Source organism: Phyllostomus hastatus, unplaced genomic scaffold (assembly GCF_019186645.2).
Source record: "Phyllostomus hastatus isolate PE091 unplaced genomic scaffold, TTU_PhHast_1.1 phas_scaffold_1066, whole genome shotgun sequence".
Lineage (NCBI taxonomy): Eukaryota > Metazoa > Chordata > Mammalia > Chiroptera > Phyllostomidae > Phyllostomus > Phyllostomus hastatus.
This window is the reverse complement of record NW_025334004.1, coordinates 24,663,095-24,678,749: the sequence shown is the minus strand read 5'-3', so window position 1 is coordinate 24,678,749 and position 15,655 is coordinate 24,663,095. Positions and strand designations below refer to the sequence as shown.

Sequence of the window (15,655 nt, the reverse complement as noted above, 5' to 3'; positions counted from 1 at the left end):
AAAGTCATTATCCCTAAGGTTTTTTTCAATCTTCTTCACCTGAGGGTGAATGATTTCATTGCCAGGAAAAAAGCTTTGATAACGCGAGAAGATACCGCGTAAGTAGTCACGAGGTTGCAGTATTCAGAGCAGGAAGGTATGTTATGACTTTAACATTGTACCACGTCCCCTGATTCTCCAAAATCCACATTTTCAAAGGTTAAGAAGCTGATGGGATTCGAGGTGGTTGAAGGTGGACAATTCTTTACAGTGACACCCTTTGCTTGGACTCGCTAAAAAAATACAGCTGAAACCGATTTACGTGCCACTCTGTGTGTGTTTTTGTTAATAAGCTCTCTCGCATGACAATCGTTAGAGAATTACACAAACTGGGCAATCATTTTATTTTTAAATGATTATATTTTTGCAATCACCAGTTTTGTCAATTGATTTTTCCAGGAGAAAAATGGACATTTAAAGGGTCCAAAAAGGAAGCTAATAAAATTGCTTGTGTTTGGGAGACATTTAGAAACTTTGCTCACTTTTTTTTTTTTTGAGAGAAAATATCATAGGGAGGTAAAATCCAGCTCCACTCCCGGCCCCCGAGAAAACCCCACAGGCTATAGATAGAATTACTCTAAGAATTAGTCTTATTTTTAACGCATGGAAAATAGCAAAATCATCATGCGAACATAAGGAATATATACTATAATTCATAAATGCCTAATTATTAAAACAATGACATAGTCATGGTTAGAAGCAACCTAGCAATCTTATATACGATGCAACTACATGTTGTATGATCATTCCTGATATATATTACATTCAATCCTCATCAAATTAAAGCTGACTATGTGTAAATGGCATTATAAAATCAACATTTCATATCACAACAGGGTCGTGTTCCGCTACCGCACAACCATAGCATGCAAGTAACTACGCGTTAGCTGTAAACAGCGACGTGTCATTCGTTACCTTCCAGAAATCCAAAGAACATGAAAAGTACATATGTAGCTCTAGACATCAATTACACTTCAGTGACTTTCATCCTAACAAAACTATATCGTGTAAAGCAGCTTTGGGCATCTCTCAGCATTCTCTACAAATATCTTGTAGTCACCCTGAAGTTAGGAACCTACCATTCCCGGGAAGATCGGTAATGCTACTGAGTTCTCGTGAACTGTGGGCAGACTCAGAACACGCATGGTCCTATGCGCCAACGTGAAGGCCGTTTTACACCACTTTTCCTTTCTGCCGCGATTTGGTTTTGAGTCATTAATAGTGGGCTGAATGGGGGCAATACTGAACTTCTTTTTTACACTGGAGACTTCCTCTCCTGACACTAACGTGTTCATGTCAGAAATGAGAATTCTGTAGGAGCTCTTGCCGGCAGATACTGCTGTCTGCTTGCATTCTCAGGGAAACGGCTGGCAGGAAGGAACCTGGGTCACATTATAACTTGGGAGTTGTCGCCTCTACAATACTTTCCATCACATTCGTAAAAGGTAGATGAACTTGAGCAGCCAGGAGAGGAAGACCAAAAAAAAGATGATCTGTTCTTACAAAAATGCAGAGGGATCATTTAGGTCTGATCCAGCGGCTCCCAGGCAATTAAAACTGACGGCACTCGGGCGGAAGGGCTGTGGCAGCCCTCGGCGGGTCTGCGGCACGGGGGGTGGGGGTGGGGGGGGTGGGGCTGTGTTTGGAAGGGGCGGGAAAACTGATCGTTGGACAGGCTCTTCCGGGCTCTCTCAGCCCTGACAATGAGTTAGGCAGTCAGCACGGACCGCGGGAAGGTTTGCTTTTCTCGGAATTCTAATAAACCTCCTGTGAAGTCACACCTACCATCTGTCTAAGTGCACTCATTTGGTTCTGCATTCCAGTTAGGTGGAAATAGCCACATTCTCAAAATGAGTTTGAACTTGATACTGTCATATGAGATATTTAAATACATTGCCTACATCCTACTAAATCAAAATCTTGCATTTACATGTACAGTGAGAAAAAACAGTATTTAAAGCCATTGCAATTTGTTCATTTCCTGTTCATATACAAGTGATTTAAGTTTGCTCATGAGGCAAAAACTGTACAATTCTCATCATTCAGGCATTATAAAATGTCTTTCTTTAATGTCTTGGGATATAAACAGTTTGGTTTACACGAATTACATATTTTTCATCTGCGTAAGAAACAATATACATCTTTTTCCAGAGCAATGTAATGTTATCTAGGATACGCCTAAGAGAGTTTTAAAAACTGACTTCATCACCCTTGACCTTCAGTCCTGTTACCCCTAGAAAACTCGTGAACATTCTTTGGCCACTTGGGTCATTGCCCGTTTGCAGGGAAGTGTACTCGGGTCCTGGGACCACACGCAGTTTCGCCTCCGTAAAACTTGAGGCCGTCGACCGGCCTTGACGGAAGCCACTGACCACGTGAAGTGGTACCGATTCTCCAGGAGCAGCTCCCGGTTCTCAGACACAAGTTCCTTGGCGTGTCGAGAGGTGGGGTTTGCGGTTTCGGACTCCAGAAGTCTTGTCTTTGCTGTCTGAAGGCTTCTGCTGCGAGATGTCTATGAGGGCGCTGGCGATGGCGAGGCCTGGAAGAAAAGGAGAGAGACCTTGACATGTTGGGTCAGGTACTTCGAGGACGTCCCGACACGCAGCGACAGCGGCGGCTGAGCACCTCCACTGTACCATTTTACAGTCAGTCATCAAACGTTTAGCCGCATAACGGAAGTTACCAGATCGTTCAGTCTTTACTAAGGATGTCACCTAACTTGAACATATGAACTTCATTCATGAGAGAAGAACTAGGATCTCACAAAGTTCATTGGCTCTGACCTCACACAGTCAGATTCAGAGATGACCAAGTATCCCAGTGAGCTGTGGATATGACCCCCAACGCAGTTTCTGTGTCTGAACATAGGTTTGCTATGAATGTACAAGGGATTTCCAGTGTTACTATTTGTGTGTGTGTGGGGGTGGGGGGCGGGGGACAAAGGTCACTGCATTAAAATTAAAAAACAAATCAGGGAAGTTTTAGGTTTACATAAAAATTGAACCAATACTGAAACATGATTATAAACTAAAGTTCCTAGTTTGCGTCAGGGCCCACACTTGGTGTTGAACGGCTCTATGCGTTTTGACAAATGCACAATGTCGTGGCCTCACCATCACAGTGTCATGCAGAATAGCTTTTTGCCCTAACAGTCCTCCGTACTTTATCAATATATTTCTCCCCTTCTCCTGGGCCCCTGGGTATCACTGATATTTTTTTAAATGTCTCTACAGTTTTGACTTTCCCAGGCTGTCATATAATTGGAATAGTAAAATATAAGTCTTTCCAGATTCTCTTATTTCCCTTAGCAATATGCCTTCAAGTTCCATCACATCCTTTTTTTTTTTTTTGGTCTAATGGCTCATTTCTTTTTATCACTGAATAATATTCCATTGTATAGATAAATCACAATCTGCTTATCCACTTAAGGGCAACCAGATTGCCTCCACTTTTGGGCAATGATGAATAAAGCTGCCTTAAACATTTTGCAAGGTTCTGTGTGAACCTAAGTTTTCAGTTCACAAGCACCTAGGGGCACGAACCTTGAGTCACACTATAAGTAAGCCTAGGTTTCAGCTCTGAAAGAAACCACCACACCGTCTTCCAACGTGGCTGCGCCATTTAGCGTTACCCCCAGCAATGAAATGAGCGTGGCTGTTGTCCACACCTTCGCCAGCACTTGGTGTTGGCTGCGTTCTGGATTTTAGCCATTCTGATAGGCGTGAGGCTGTGATTCACTGTTGTTTTAATTTGTAATTCCCCAATGACACCTTTTCGTCTGCTTTTTGGTTATATGTGTATCTTCTCTGGTGAGTTATCTGTTCAGTTCTTTGGCCCACTTTTCACTGAGCTATTTGTTTTCTTATTGCTGCTTTAAGAGATTTCTTTTACATTTCCGACGCCAGTCCTTTACCAGACACGGGTTTCACAGACATCTTCTCCCAGTCGGTGGCTTATCTTTTCATTCCCTTAAACTGCTTTTAGGAAGAAGAGCAAAAGCAGGCCCAGGGATAGAATTGTGCTATGTACCCGAGGCTGCGGAAGAAAGGTAACCTGTAGAAATTTAGCTGATAACTATCTTACATATAAGAAAAGGGCCTTGAGTATTATCGGCAGAATACCAACACGAAAGTGATCTCCAGCTCTCTTGGGCCATCCCCAAAAATACTGTTTAGTTACACACTGTTGTCCACTGATGGACAGGGACATCTGGTAAGATGTTCAGGGATAATAGTTTCCCAAACTTGTCAAAGCAATGGCTCCATACAGATACCCCGGTTTATCACAGCTACCCAGGCATCACTGCAGTTCCTGGTGAGCCCCCATGTAATTCTTGAGTGAAACAGAATGTGCCCAATCACACACTAAACCAAGAGGCCAGAGGGCCTTCTGCAAGGTCTCGGGGACTTTACCCTGGACGGAGCTGGCCCTGGCCCTGAGCCTTCACCGACAGCCCCTGGAGGTGCTGCTGTTAAAGTCCTCATGTGCGGATCTTATCCCATGGAATGCGCATGAGACAATATATTTTACTCCTGCGGGCCAATTTATTCTTAACTGGCTTACAGGAGACACAGCAAGGTCATGGGAAATACTCGGAGATGTGTATGATTATGAGTATATGTATGTTTTAAAGGAAAAAAGAAGCCTCGAGTAGATTTGTAAACAGAAGAGCAGCTATTTGTGGAGAAGGAGAAACTGACAGTGTTTTAGAGGGAAGGGATTACAAAGTTATAGCTACTGACAGCTAAGTTAATAATCTTACATATTTACCCTCGGAGGGTTGCTGTTAAGTAATGTCCCTTTTCAGGATATGAAATATTATCCTGAATTTCTTAGAGGCAACACAAGATCAAAGGATCAAAGTTTCAATACAAATTGCTTTCTTGACCTTTGAAAAGCACATATGAACTTCTTAAACGTCCAACACAGATGTTTTGGTCACTTATTCTGCTCTAGGAAATACTTCTTCTGTTATTTCTTTAAGGGAGGGAGCTGAAGCACATTCCTGAAAAAAACCCCACAGACCTTGGTTGTGCTACCCAAAAGTTCATTCAGACAGACCCTCATCTCCTGGCAAACTGCTATCGTCATTCACAGCCTCCTGTTATTTCATTCCTGGCGCTGCCGGGTCCAGAGACGGCCAAATATGACAAGAATATGTGTGTATCTACTTTCACGTGGACAGAGACCACTTGCACTAATTTCAATGATCGCAGCATCCAAATATGAACTCATGCTATCCATTAAACGATTGTGTGACCTAGTCCGAAGGAGCTCTGAGAAAACAAATACTTTCCCATTTACACGTGGCCCCGAAGGCCATTCCCTTGCAGAAGGTAGGGGCCAGCAGAGAAGTAAACAGGTGACAGGAAAGTGTATGCTAATTGGAAACTGTCCCTGTGTCTTTGTATTCTGGGGCCTTGAAGTGCAAAGCCTAATTAAAGTGTTGTCTCTCACAACACATCCTGGGTTTAGTAATGGTCCGTGAACTTGGAAACACATTCAATTGAAAATAATAAATCCTCAACCGTGTTTCAGTTCTTAATTTACAAATGAAATTGCAAATCATGCTTATTTTAATTTGACAGCTTTTGGTCCTTCCCTATGAAAACGGGAAATGAACTGCACTCTCGGCTTCTGTGTAAATGGCAATATGAATGTAGGAAACCTTGCATTCCTCCCCCGGTGACATCTGAGTGGCCACCAGGTGTGCTCACGGAGGACACTGAAAGGGCCCCCGGCCCAGGTTTCATCTTCTTGATGGGCCAGGTGAGGCTTTCATTGAGATTGAAGCTTCTGTGCTTTATTGCACCATGCAGCGTGTGGCACGCCATGAATGAATCCTGTATTAATCTTCCCAGGTTGTTAATAAGTAACACGCTAATCGTTGTAGCTACCTGTGTGCACACTTAAGCGTCAGATGGTTGGGTGCAAGATTGGACTCTTATGCCTGCCTGGCTTCCTGTTTTAATACCGGGAGAACTTTAAACAGCGGCAACCCCCCAAATGGCTAGGGCCTCGTCCACCCTACAAGGGGGCCCGGACACAGACGAGTAAACCAGAGCGAGGAGGCCCCCGTCCTCCTGAATCGTCTGGTGTGTGGAAGACTCATTACGAAAGGGAGAAAGGAAAATTAAAGTAATTTCTATCATTTCCCATCAGCATGCTTTATTGTAGGGAATCTAATTTTCTTAATTGATAAAAAGAAAAGTCAAGTCAGTAGCTCTTTCAAACAGGCAATATTACCTCCGCTTTCCCCGCAATGTAATACTGATGTGCTTGGGGGAGGCCGGATGTGCAATCGGGCAATGCCCAGACCCCGCGGAAGACCAGAACCCTGGCCCACGCGCAGCGGCAACCCGCCCAGGCAACCAGCCCCTGGGGCAACAGGAGGCACAGAACCCGCCCCACCCCCCACCCCCCCCAAACCCCTGCCATGTCGTACTTGCGGGAAGTCAGACTGCTGTCTCTCGTAGCAGTTGTGGAAGTCAAATTATTAGCTCTTTATTGATGGGCCCCCATTACCCAGGACTTGATTAGTCACTGACAGCTTCTGTGAGTTTTGTCCCTGCTTCCAACGCAGGACCAACCAGAGAAGAGAAAATCTGCTCCCCTAACAACCACGGAGGACGCCCTGCATCGAATTAGGCAGCCTCCAGCTCCCCGAGGCCACAGCCCCCAGTCAGCGCGTCCTGGGGTCCTTCTCCGTGATCCATTCGGAAGAATCCCCACGCATCTGCCCACCTTGAAGTCTCTGCCAAGACAAGCCATGGTGCCCGACTCCCTGGCTATATAGAGCAAGTTCCGAATAGATAGCTTTTGCTTGTTGTTTGGTTTATTTTTACACCTGCCACGAAGAGATAAACAGAGCTTGAGATCTTTCCTGGATTAAAAAAAAAATGCACCAATAAAATAAGAGCAATTTAGAAGTGAGTTCTCTGCTTCGCCCTCTGAGGCGAACACTTCCTCCTGGTGTAGATCTCCCCGGGAACCATTTCCCCGCGATGGGTTAGCGGCGATGACCCCACGCTCCCCAAACCACGGGAGGAAGCCCTTGTGCCCGGGAGGACGCCGCACAGTGGCTCTCGGTGGCGCCGTTGGAGTCCCATGAAAATCAGGTCAGTCTAGAAGATCATTTTTCAAAACGTCACACAAATCATCTGGTGAAATCCACTTATTGCGTTCTCCGGGCCTAGCACAGTTCCTTGTTATCAAAGCAATACAATTAACTGGGGGAACAATTCATTATTTTAGACTGGTGGTCTAAAGGAATTTCATTTACCATGTCAAGATGATTCACAGACGCCGCAGGCTAGCGCAATGGATATCAAAATAGGCCGGGGGATTCGATAAAAATGCTGGGGTTTAAATATTTATTGTAAGCTTTACCTTTTTGCACTTGGAGTCCTTAAATACCCGACACTATGGCAGTTAGATTATTTAAATGTGAATTATAAGCCTCATAAGAAAGCAAATACCATTCTGTTTCCCGTTCCATTTCCTGCAACCCCTGGCGTTTCGGCCCGGTGCGTGGAATGAGGAACGTCTCGCGGCTGCTCTGGGCCGCCCAGGGCAGGGCCGGCTTGGAAGGGAGCGGACTCCTCTGGGACCGCGTGGGTTTCCGTCAGAACATGAGCTCAACTCCGCCGTCACCTCTTCGGATGCCACGAGCTACCACAGGTATTTCGTAATAAGTAGAAGATGCAGCAAAATGGCATCTTTACCCAGAAACTTAGGAGGGAAAGACACTGTATTTTCTTCCTAAGATTTAAGAACTTTGTGTCTTAGTAACCGTGTGTAGACATGCCCTAAAGAAAATGCAGTGTTAACATCTAATAGCTAAATATTAAATTGGAAAATATGCCTTTTTAAACCTCAAAATTGCCGATGAAAATCACCAAAAAAGAAATCAGGAATGTAGTTATCTTTAGAAAAACTCTAGGTTTTCCTAATGGAAGTAGAATGGTCTCAGAAGACTCCAGCAGTAACAACCTACTCATAAAATTTACTGATGTGTGTGTTTCTTTCTACAATTATGCAGAACAATTAATAAGTACAGGAATAAAACACTGCACATCAGGCGAAACTGCCTCGGAAAGAGCGCTCTCACTTTCTATACAAACACCGCGCTTCCGCTTCACATTTGAACAAAGCCTCAGAGAAGGCATTCATTTTGGAATGCTCTCCTCTCCGGTCTGTGTGAAAGCAGGCACCGCTATATATTTTAATTTCCCAGGAAAACAGCTTCATTAGGCGTGAAAGGTTAATTGCAGGTTTAAGTGGAGCTCAGGGACCGGTGCAAGGTCTGTCGTGAATTGCACAGCGCGCTTCAGGAAGACTTGAATGAGGGCTGTAGACTGTTTACCCTGCTGAAATGTTTTACTACCTCATTTACTATCTGTCTTCTTTTACGGCGTGTATTTGTAGTTCTTCTAAACCTTAATGGCTACAGTTTTATTTCACTGTAATCAGATTTAAATGGAAATACCATGCTGGGATGTCTAAATGCCTTCCCTCTGATTGTATACAGCTACGTACCAATCAGAGCCTTGGCCATCCTTCACACGATTAAGAAAGTGACTTTGGGAAACTTTGATGTTACACAGACTCTGGCTATTGTGCAGAGTTCATTTAACATTCAGTGTGGCCGCCCTTGCCAATATACAACTGGGGATGGGTGCATAATTAGAAAATATGCATTTCTATTCTAATTTATCTTTTGGAAGGCCAGCACGACTGAAGTCATTATTAGGCAGAACTCCAAAGGTTACACCGTGGAATGAAAATGCAAACACTTCAAGTGCCGGAAACTGGAAGGACAAATGGGCTAGCCACGTTCATGTGAGAGCTTAAAGAAATGTTTCTCTTTGCCTACCAGAGACCAACGGCAGACGTCAGTGTTTAAATACAAATGATACTGGTATTCGGGTGTCAAATTTTTGTTTGGCCTTTAACACATCGTAATGTTTTAAAATTGCATTTGAAGACGCACTGTACAAGTCCTCTAAAATGTAACCTTCCTCGTGTACCACAGATGCCGCTTCCGACAGCGCTGCCCGGTACTCCCTGGACACTGTGTCCTCACGGGGGGGGGGGGGGGGGGGGGTGGGGGGTGGTGGGGGGTGGTGGTGTGTGCTCGGTAAATAAGGACCATCACTGTCCGAGTTACTGGTGAACGTCTTCATGGCTTTTTAACAAGGAAAGCCTCCTTTAGATTTTAATTCTAATGTTAATCATATACTAGAAACTTTTATTTTGAAAAATTTTTGATTTTTTAGGGGCACCAACCTGACAAGAATCAGCCTTGAAGCTACTTTTCAAAGTGGGTAAATAAATTTCCAAATGGCATTCCCTCTTTCTAAGCCAAGTGGGAAACCATTTTCTAGTATTTTCTTTCTTCAATTAAAAAAAAAAAAACTGACATATGATAATACCTTGTTTTAAGTCCTAATCATCCTTAATTTAATTTCACTGGAGTACTTACTGCTCATTGAAGAAACTGAAATATGGCAGTTTTGTAGTAATAGACATAATTTATTTTCTATTAGGTATGGACATTGTACTTTAGCATTTCTGGTAGTAAAATGTCATTGGTTGCTTCAAATTAAATGAGATTATATGTGGCAGTATTTTATAAGCTGTATTTATAATGTATTATACAAAGTTAATCATTTCCATTATAAAACAATCAGCGACTACTACTAATAATACAAAATAAAAATTAAATCACACATTTCCAGGAAACTCCAAAGTCCTAAGGATCAAAAAATTCTTTGTAGAGTGAATCACTTCAGCCATTATTTCTTGAGTGCCTGTTATATATATCCTAGGCACTGCTCTGGCCCCTAAGGATTCAGCAGTGACTAAGACAGTCAAGACACAAAAGATTCTGTTCTTTCCGGCAGATTGAGGTTGTGTGCTCTTTTAACTGAGTTATTGTGGGGGTTGGACAGAAGGGCTTAGAAGAGTGCCTGGCACGTAAAAGCTCAAAAATGTCCATCATCTGACATGATACTGTAGCGAGAGCATCCTAAAGAGGCCACCAGAAACTACTAGAACTGATAAATGAGTTCAATAAAGTAGCAGGATAGGAAATTAATATTCAGAAATCAGTTGCATTATTATGCACCAATAAGGAACTATCCGAAAAAGAAATTAAGAAAACAATCCCATTTAAAATTGCATCAATGCCCCCCACCAAAAAAAAAAAAAATGCCTTGGAATAAATTTAACCAAGAAGGTAAAAAACGTGTGTATTCAGGAAATTATAAGACATTAAAGAAAGAAATTGAAGGTACAAATAAATGGAAGCATATACTGTGCTCATGGACAAGAAGAATTAACATGATTAAAATGTCCATACAACCCAAAGCAACCTATAGATTCTATGCAATCCTTATCAAAATACCAATGGCATTTTTCCCCAGAACTAGAAAAAATCCTAAAAATGTATTTGAAACCACAAAAGACCCTGAATAGCCACAGCAACCTTGAGAAAGAAGAAGAAAGTTGAAGAGATCGTGCTATTTGATATCAAACTATACTACGGGCTGTAATAATCAAAACCTGGTGGTAATGGCATCCAAACAGACACACAAATCAATGGAACAGAATAGAAAACCCAGAAATACATCCACACGTACATGGTCAATTAATCTATGATAGAGGAAGCAAGGAAGCAAGAATATTCAAGGAGGAAAAGAGGGTCTATTCAATAAGTGTGTTGGGAGAATTGGACAAATACATGCAAGTAGATAAAACTAGATCACCTTCTTATACTATATACACCAATAAATTCAAAATGTGTTAAAGACTCCAATGTAAAACTGGAAACCATAAAATTCCTAGAAGAAAACATAGGCAGTAAATTCTCTGACATTCCTCTTAGTGATTTTTTTTCTGATATATCTCCTCAGGCAAGAAAAAGAAAAGAAAAACATAAACAAATGGAACTTTGTCAAACTGAAAAGTTTTTGCACAGCAAACCAGCAAAATAAAAAGACAACCCACTGAATGGGAGAAGACATTCGCCAATGATACAACCAATAAGTAGTTGATATCCCAAATTTATAAAGAACTCAGACAACTCAACACCCAAATAAATAAATAAAATATAATAAACAATTCAATTAAAGATACACAGAAGACCTAAATAGACAACTTCTCCAGAAAGGACATACAGATGGCCAACAGACATGTGAAAAGGTGCTCAGCATCACTAATCATCAGAGAAAGGAAAATTAAAACCACAATGAGATGTCATCTCATGCCTGTCAAAATGACTATCATCAATAAATCAACAGACGAGTGTTGGCGAGGACGTGGAAAAAAGGAGACCTCAGCGCACTGCTGGTGGGATTGCAAATGGTTCGGCTGCTGTGGAAAATCAGTATGGGGTCCCCTCAGAAAATCAGAAATAGTGCTGCCATGGGACCCAGCAATTCCACTTGTGGAGACATAGCTGAAGAAATCTGAAACACTAATTGGAGAAGATATATGCACCCCTATGTCCACTGCAGCATTATTTACAATAGCCAAGATAAGGAAACAACTGTAGTGCCCATTGATACACAGTGGATAGAGAAGGGGTGGTACACAGACACAATGGAATATTACTTGGCCATAAAAAAGATGGAAATCCTACCATTTGCAACAACATGGATGGACCTACAGGGCACTATGACAAGTAAGTCAGTCAGAGAAAGATAAATATCACATGATTTCAATTATATGTGGAATCTAGAGAACAAAATAAAGAAACAAAACAAAAAACAGTTCATAGGTACAGAGAACAAACTGAGGGCCACCAAATGGGAAGGGTTTGTGGGGGCTGGGTGAAAAAGGTAAAGGAATTAGGGATACAAGTTGGTAGTTATAAAACAGTCACTGGGATGTAAAGTACAGCATAGGGCATATAGTTGATAATATTATAATAATTGTATGGTGCCAGGTGGATACTAGAATTATCAGGGGATCACTTTAGAAATTATATAATTGTCTAATCACCACATTGTATACCTGAAACTAAAAAATAATACTGAATGTCAACTGTAACTGAAAATTAAAATTTAAAAAATGTCCATGATGATGACGATGATGATGATGATGATCATCATCATCCCTGAGTGAGGAATTTGAAATCAAACAGGAGGCAGTAGGAGAACAGTAGACACTCACGGTTTTCCCGCCCTCCTTCAGTAGCGTTCCTTCCTTCATTCAAAAGTTAGCGTGCCCACCGTGTGGAACGACAAAGGACAAAATTTAATAGAGACATGGCGTCACAGGCAACATCAATTCAGAGCAGCATTCATTGTCAGTGAGGCGGTAGTATTAAGTCCTCAAGCCAGAATTATTTCGGTGTCTTGCATAATGCAATTGAGAACTTGCTCATGAAGATATAGATGACTTATAAGTATTTTCCACTCATTAAAAAAATGTGAAAGTATTTGAAATTGGTAATGGGAAAATAGGAGAATGACATTAAACAAAGCATTGTTTATATTAATATTGCTTATGTTATTGGAAATAGGACTAATAATTAAGTTTTATAAATTTTTTAGAGCTAAAAATGCTTTTACATTCATTATCTAGGTTATTCCTTAAGACTGTTCTGTTGGAAGTGGGTCAGGAAGCTATTTTTATCCCTGCTCTGCAGATGGCCCAGAAGATGCACGGAGTGATTAAATGACTAGTTCAGGCTCTCACAGCTGCTATTAGTGGTGGGACCCGAACCCAGGACTCTAGATCAGGGGTCCCCAGCCCCTGGGCTGTAGACTGGGACTGGTCCATAGCCTGCTAGGACCGGGGCTGCACAGCAGGAGGTGACTGGCAGGTGAGTGGACCTTCACTCGCATCCCTGCCTGAGCTTTGCCTCCTGCCCCCTCCTCACTCCCCCCCAACCACCACCCTATCCGTGGAAAAACTGTCTTCCGTGAAACCGGTCCCCAGTGCCAAAAAAGTGTGGCTGCTGCTCTGGGTCCCGTAACTCACACTCCACTCACTTTACAGCTGTTAGAAGGAAACTGTTGCTTTGGTCCAAATGACTAGCGCATTATTTCAGATCAAAAAAAAAAAAAAAAAGAAAAAGGAAAAAACATTGGTAGGGGTGTGAATCAGTTATGGTCAAAAGCATTAATTAACGCCGATGGTAATAAAAACAATGATAATAATACAAAAAAAAAGCAACCCTGTCAGCCTTGGCTGGCGTAGCTCAGTGGATTGGGCGTGGGCTGTGAACCAAAGCATCCCAGGTTTGATTCCCAGTCAGGGCACATGCCTGGGTTGCAGGCCACGGCCCCCAGCAACCACACATTGATGTTTCGCTCTCTCTTTCTCCCTCCCTTCCCTCTCTAAAAAGAAATAAATAAAATCTTTTAAAAATGTAACATTTAACAAAACAACAAACAAACAACAAAACCCTGTCGTGTTAACATTGATTGAATGCCAACTGCATGCCAAGCACTGCCCTCAGCCCTCTGAGGCATGTTTTGCCCACGTACGCAGCAGGAAGGAGTGGAAGATAACACGGCTCACATCCGTAAACACGCACTGAGGGCATACTGCAGGCAGGGTGGTTCAAGTTGCTCTCCAAGAGTCATCACCGAACAGCACCGAGCTAGGGCAAGAACGCAAGGGCTCCTCGGTTTGCTCACAACTGCAGAAAGATGAATTCTGTGAAGTCGGCACAGGGCGGGAGGGAAAGACAGAATGAGACCTCCGAGGTGGGGGTGGAGGTCAAAGGTGCCTGATGCGGGTGATCTCTGAGCTGAGGTCTGAGAGACGAGAAGGAACTAGTCTGGTGAAGAAACACCGCATGAGGGACCTGGTGTGTTCAGGGGACAGGGAACCACCAATTCAACATCATGGAAGAGAAGGGTGTTCGGGAAGCTGCAGGGCACTTGCTGTGGCCGGAACACAGGTGCGAATGGGAGAACGGTGGGCGAGGAGGGAGGCCCGCAGAGGGGGCTAGTCCATAAAACAGCCTTTGGTGCCCAACGAGGGAGCTGATTTTGAATCTGCAGGCCAGAGAGAGCCATGGAATGATGTTCAGGAGAGAGGAGGCACAACCAGACTTTTATTTCAAAGAGACAACGCCAGTAGTAGCAAGGGGAACAGACCGGAGTGCGGGCGAGACTGCTATCATGAAACCCGGCCTGGAGCGCAGCAATCAGGACAGAGAAGAGCGGTGAAGAGGACAGATACCGAGGAGAGATTCAGTGGGAGACGGAACCGGGGAGGGTCTGAAACGACTCCCAGCTCTCTGGCTGGGGTGGCTGAGTACATGGGGGAGGAACAGGGAGAGCCAGGGTGTGTGGGAAGGCGGTGGAGCATTTGTTCAGTTCTGAACGTGCTGAGTTCGGTGACCCGTGGGGCGTCTCAGTGGAGAGGTCTAGTTGGATATGCAGGGGTGGAGCTCAGGGACGGAGTCTAGCCCAGAGGTGGAGCGTCGGGGGCTATTTGAATGGATGGAATCTGAAGACTTTGTACTTGTGCAGGTGGGTAACACCAGCAGCAGCTGTTGCAACAGTTAAAGCCTAAAATCTCAGTGGCTTAGCCAAACAGAAGTTTATTTCCCACTACATAACGCCCAAGGTGGGTGATCCTGACTGGTACCGGAATGTGTACGTGGGGGGCGGCCGCGGCAGCATCTGTTCTGTGTGGTTCCTTAGGGACCTGGAAACATGGTGCTTCGGTTGTGTTACCTTCAGTCTGGGGTCTTCTATGGCTGCCTTGAGCATTGACAGTTAGGCGCCAGGTGGGAGATGAGAGCGCAGGAAAGGTACACCCCCTTCTAAACCACCTTGGGCCAGAAAAGCTCAGGGCACTGCTCCAGGGCATCGGCAAGTACCACCTTCCGGAAACAACTCTCCGCTGCAGGGGAGGGGCGTGAGTCTTGGGTGGAGAGCTAGCAATCTCCGCCACTGGAGCGGATGGGGCCACCCTGGCAGAAAGAATAGAGTAAGGAGAATGCCAAGGAGAGGGCTGATAACGGTGGAGGAGATTCCATGAGAAGACAGGAACACCCAGAGAGGTAGGAGAAAGCCAGGACTGAGGTTCTCCAGACTCTCTAAGAAGACTGGTCAGTGGTTACTTAAAACCTGAGCATCCTACTTTCGTTTGCAACAAATAGCCCCCACATTCCATGACAACTGTAAGCCAGCGAGTTTGCGGCTTCCAGCTGTTCTTGACCCGAAATCCAGAATGTCCCTGGAGAGGTTTCTCTTGGTAGGAAGTTGGAGTAGGTGGCCACTCAGGTCACTTCTGGCCCCACAAATTCATGACTTTGGCAGGCTGGCAGCAAGGACCCCCATCTCACTGCTGGCCTCCTGTCCCACAGATGCTCGCACGGGGCAGCAGAGTGGATGCCACAAGTGTCAGTGTGAGGTCAGGGATGGCAGGGTTCAAGAACCTTCTTGCTACAAACATACACCTATTGTTGTTCAAGACTCTCGAAGGACTGGGCATACTTCCACCGGCGTGAGAACCACACGGGTAGTAGCAGGCAGGGCGAGTACCATGTTAGGTGTCGTTTCTACGATGCCAACCACACGTGTCAGGAAACTGGCTGTACGTCTCAGACGGACCGTGCTTACGCCCAGAGAGGGAGAGCCACGCT

The 15,655-nt window shown here is 44.1% G+C and overlaps 1 protein-coding gene across 1 annotated transcript in view; it reads right to left on the bottom strand.

The window, feature by feature from the left end:
- Positions 1–1,683: 1,683 nt before the first annotated feature.
- The window catches only part of ATRNL1 (attractin like 1), a 506,174-nt gene continuing 492,202 nt past the window's right edge, over positions 1,684–15,655 (bottom strand). The window contains exon 29 of the mRNA XM_045854498.1: positions 1,684–2,578. Coding sequence (XP_045710454.1) covers positions 2,454–2,578 — 125 coding nt within the window. The 3' untranslated portion in view covers positions 1,684–2,453. The remainder of the gene's footprint in view (positions 2,579–15,655) is intronic.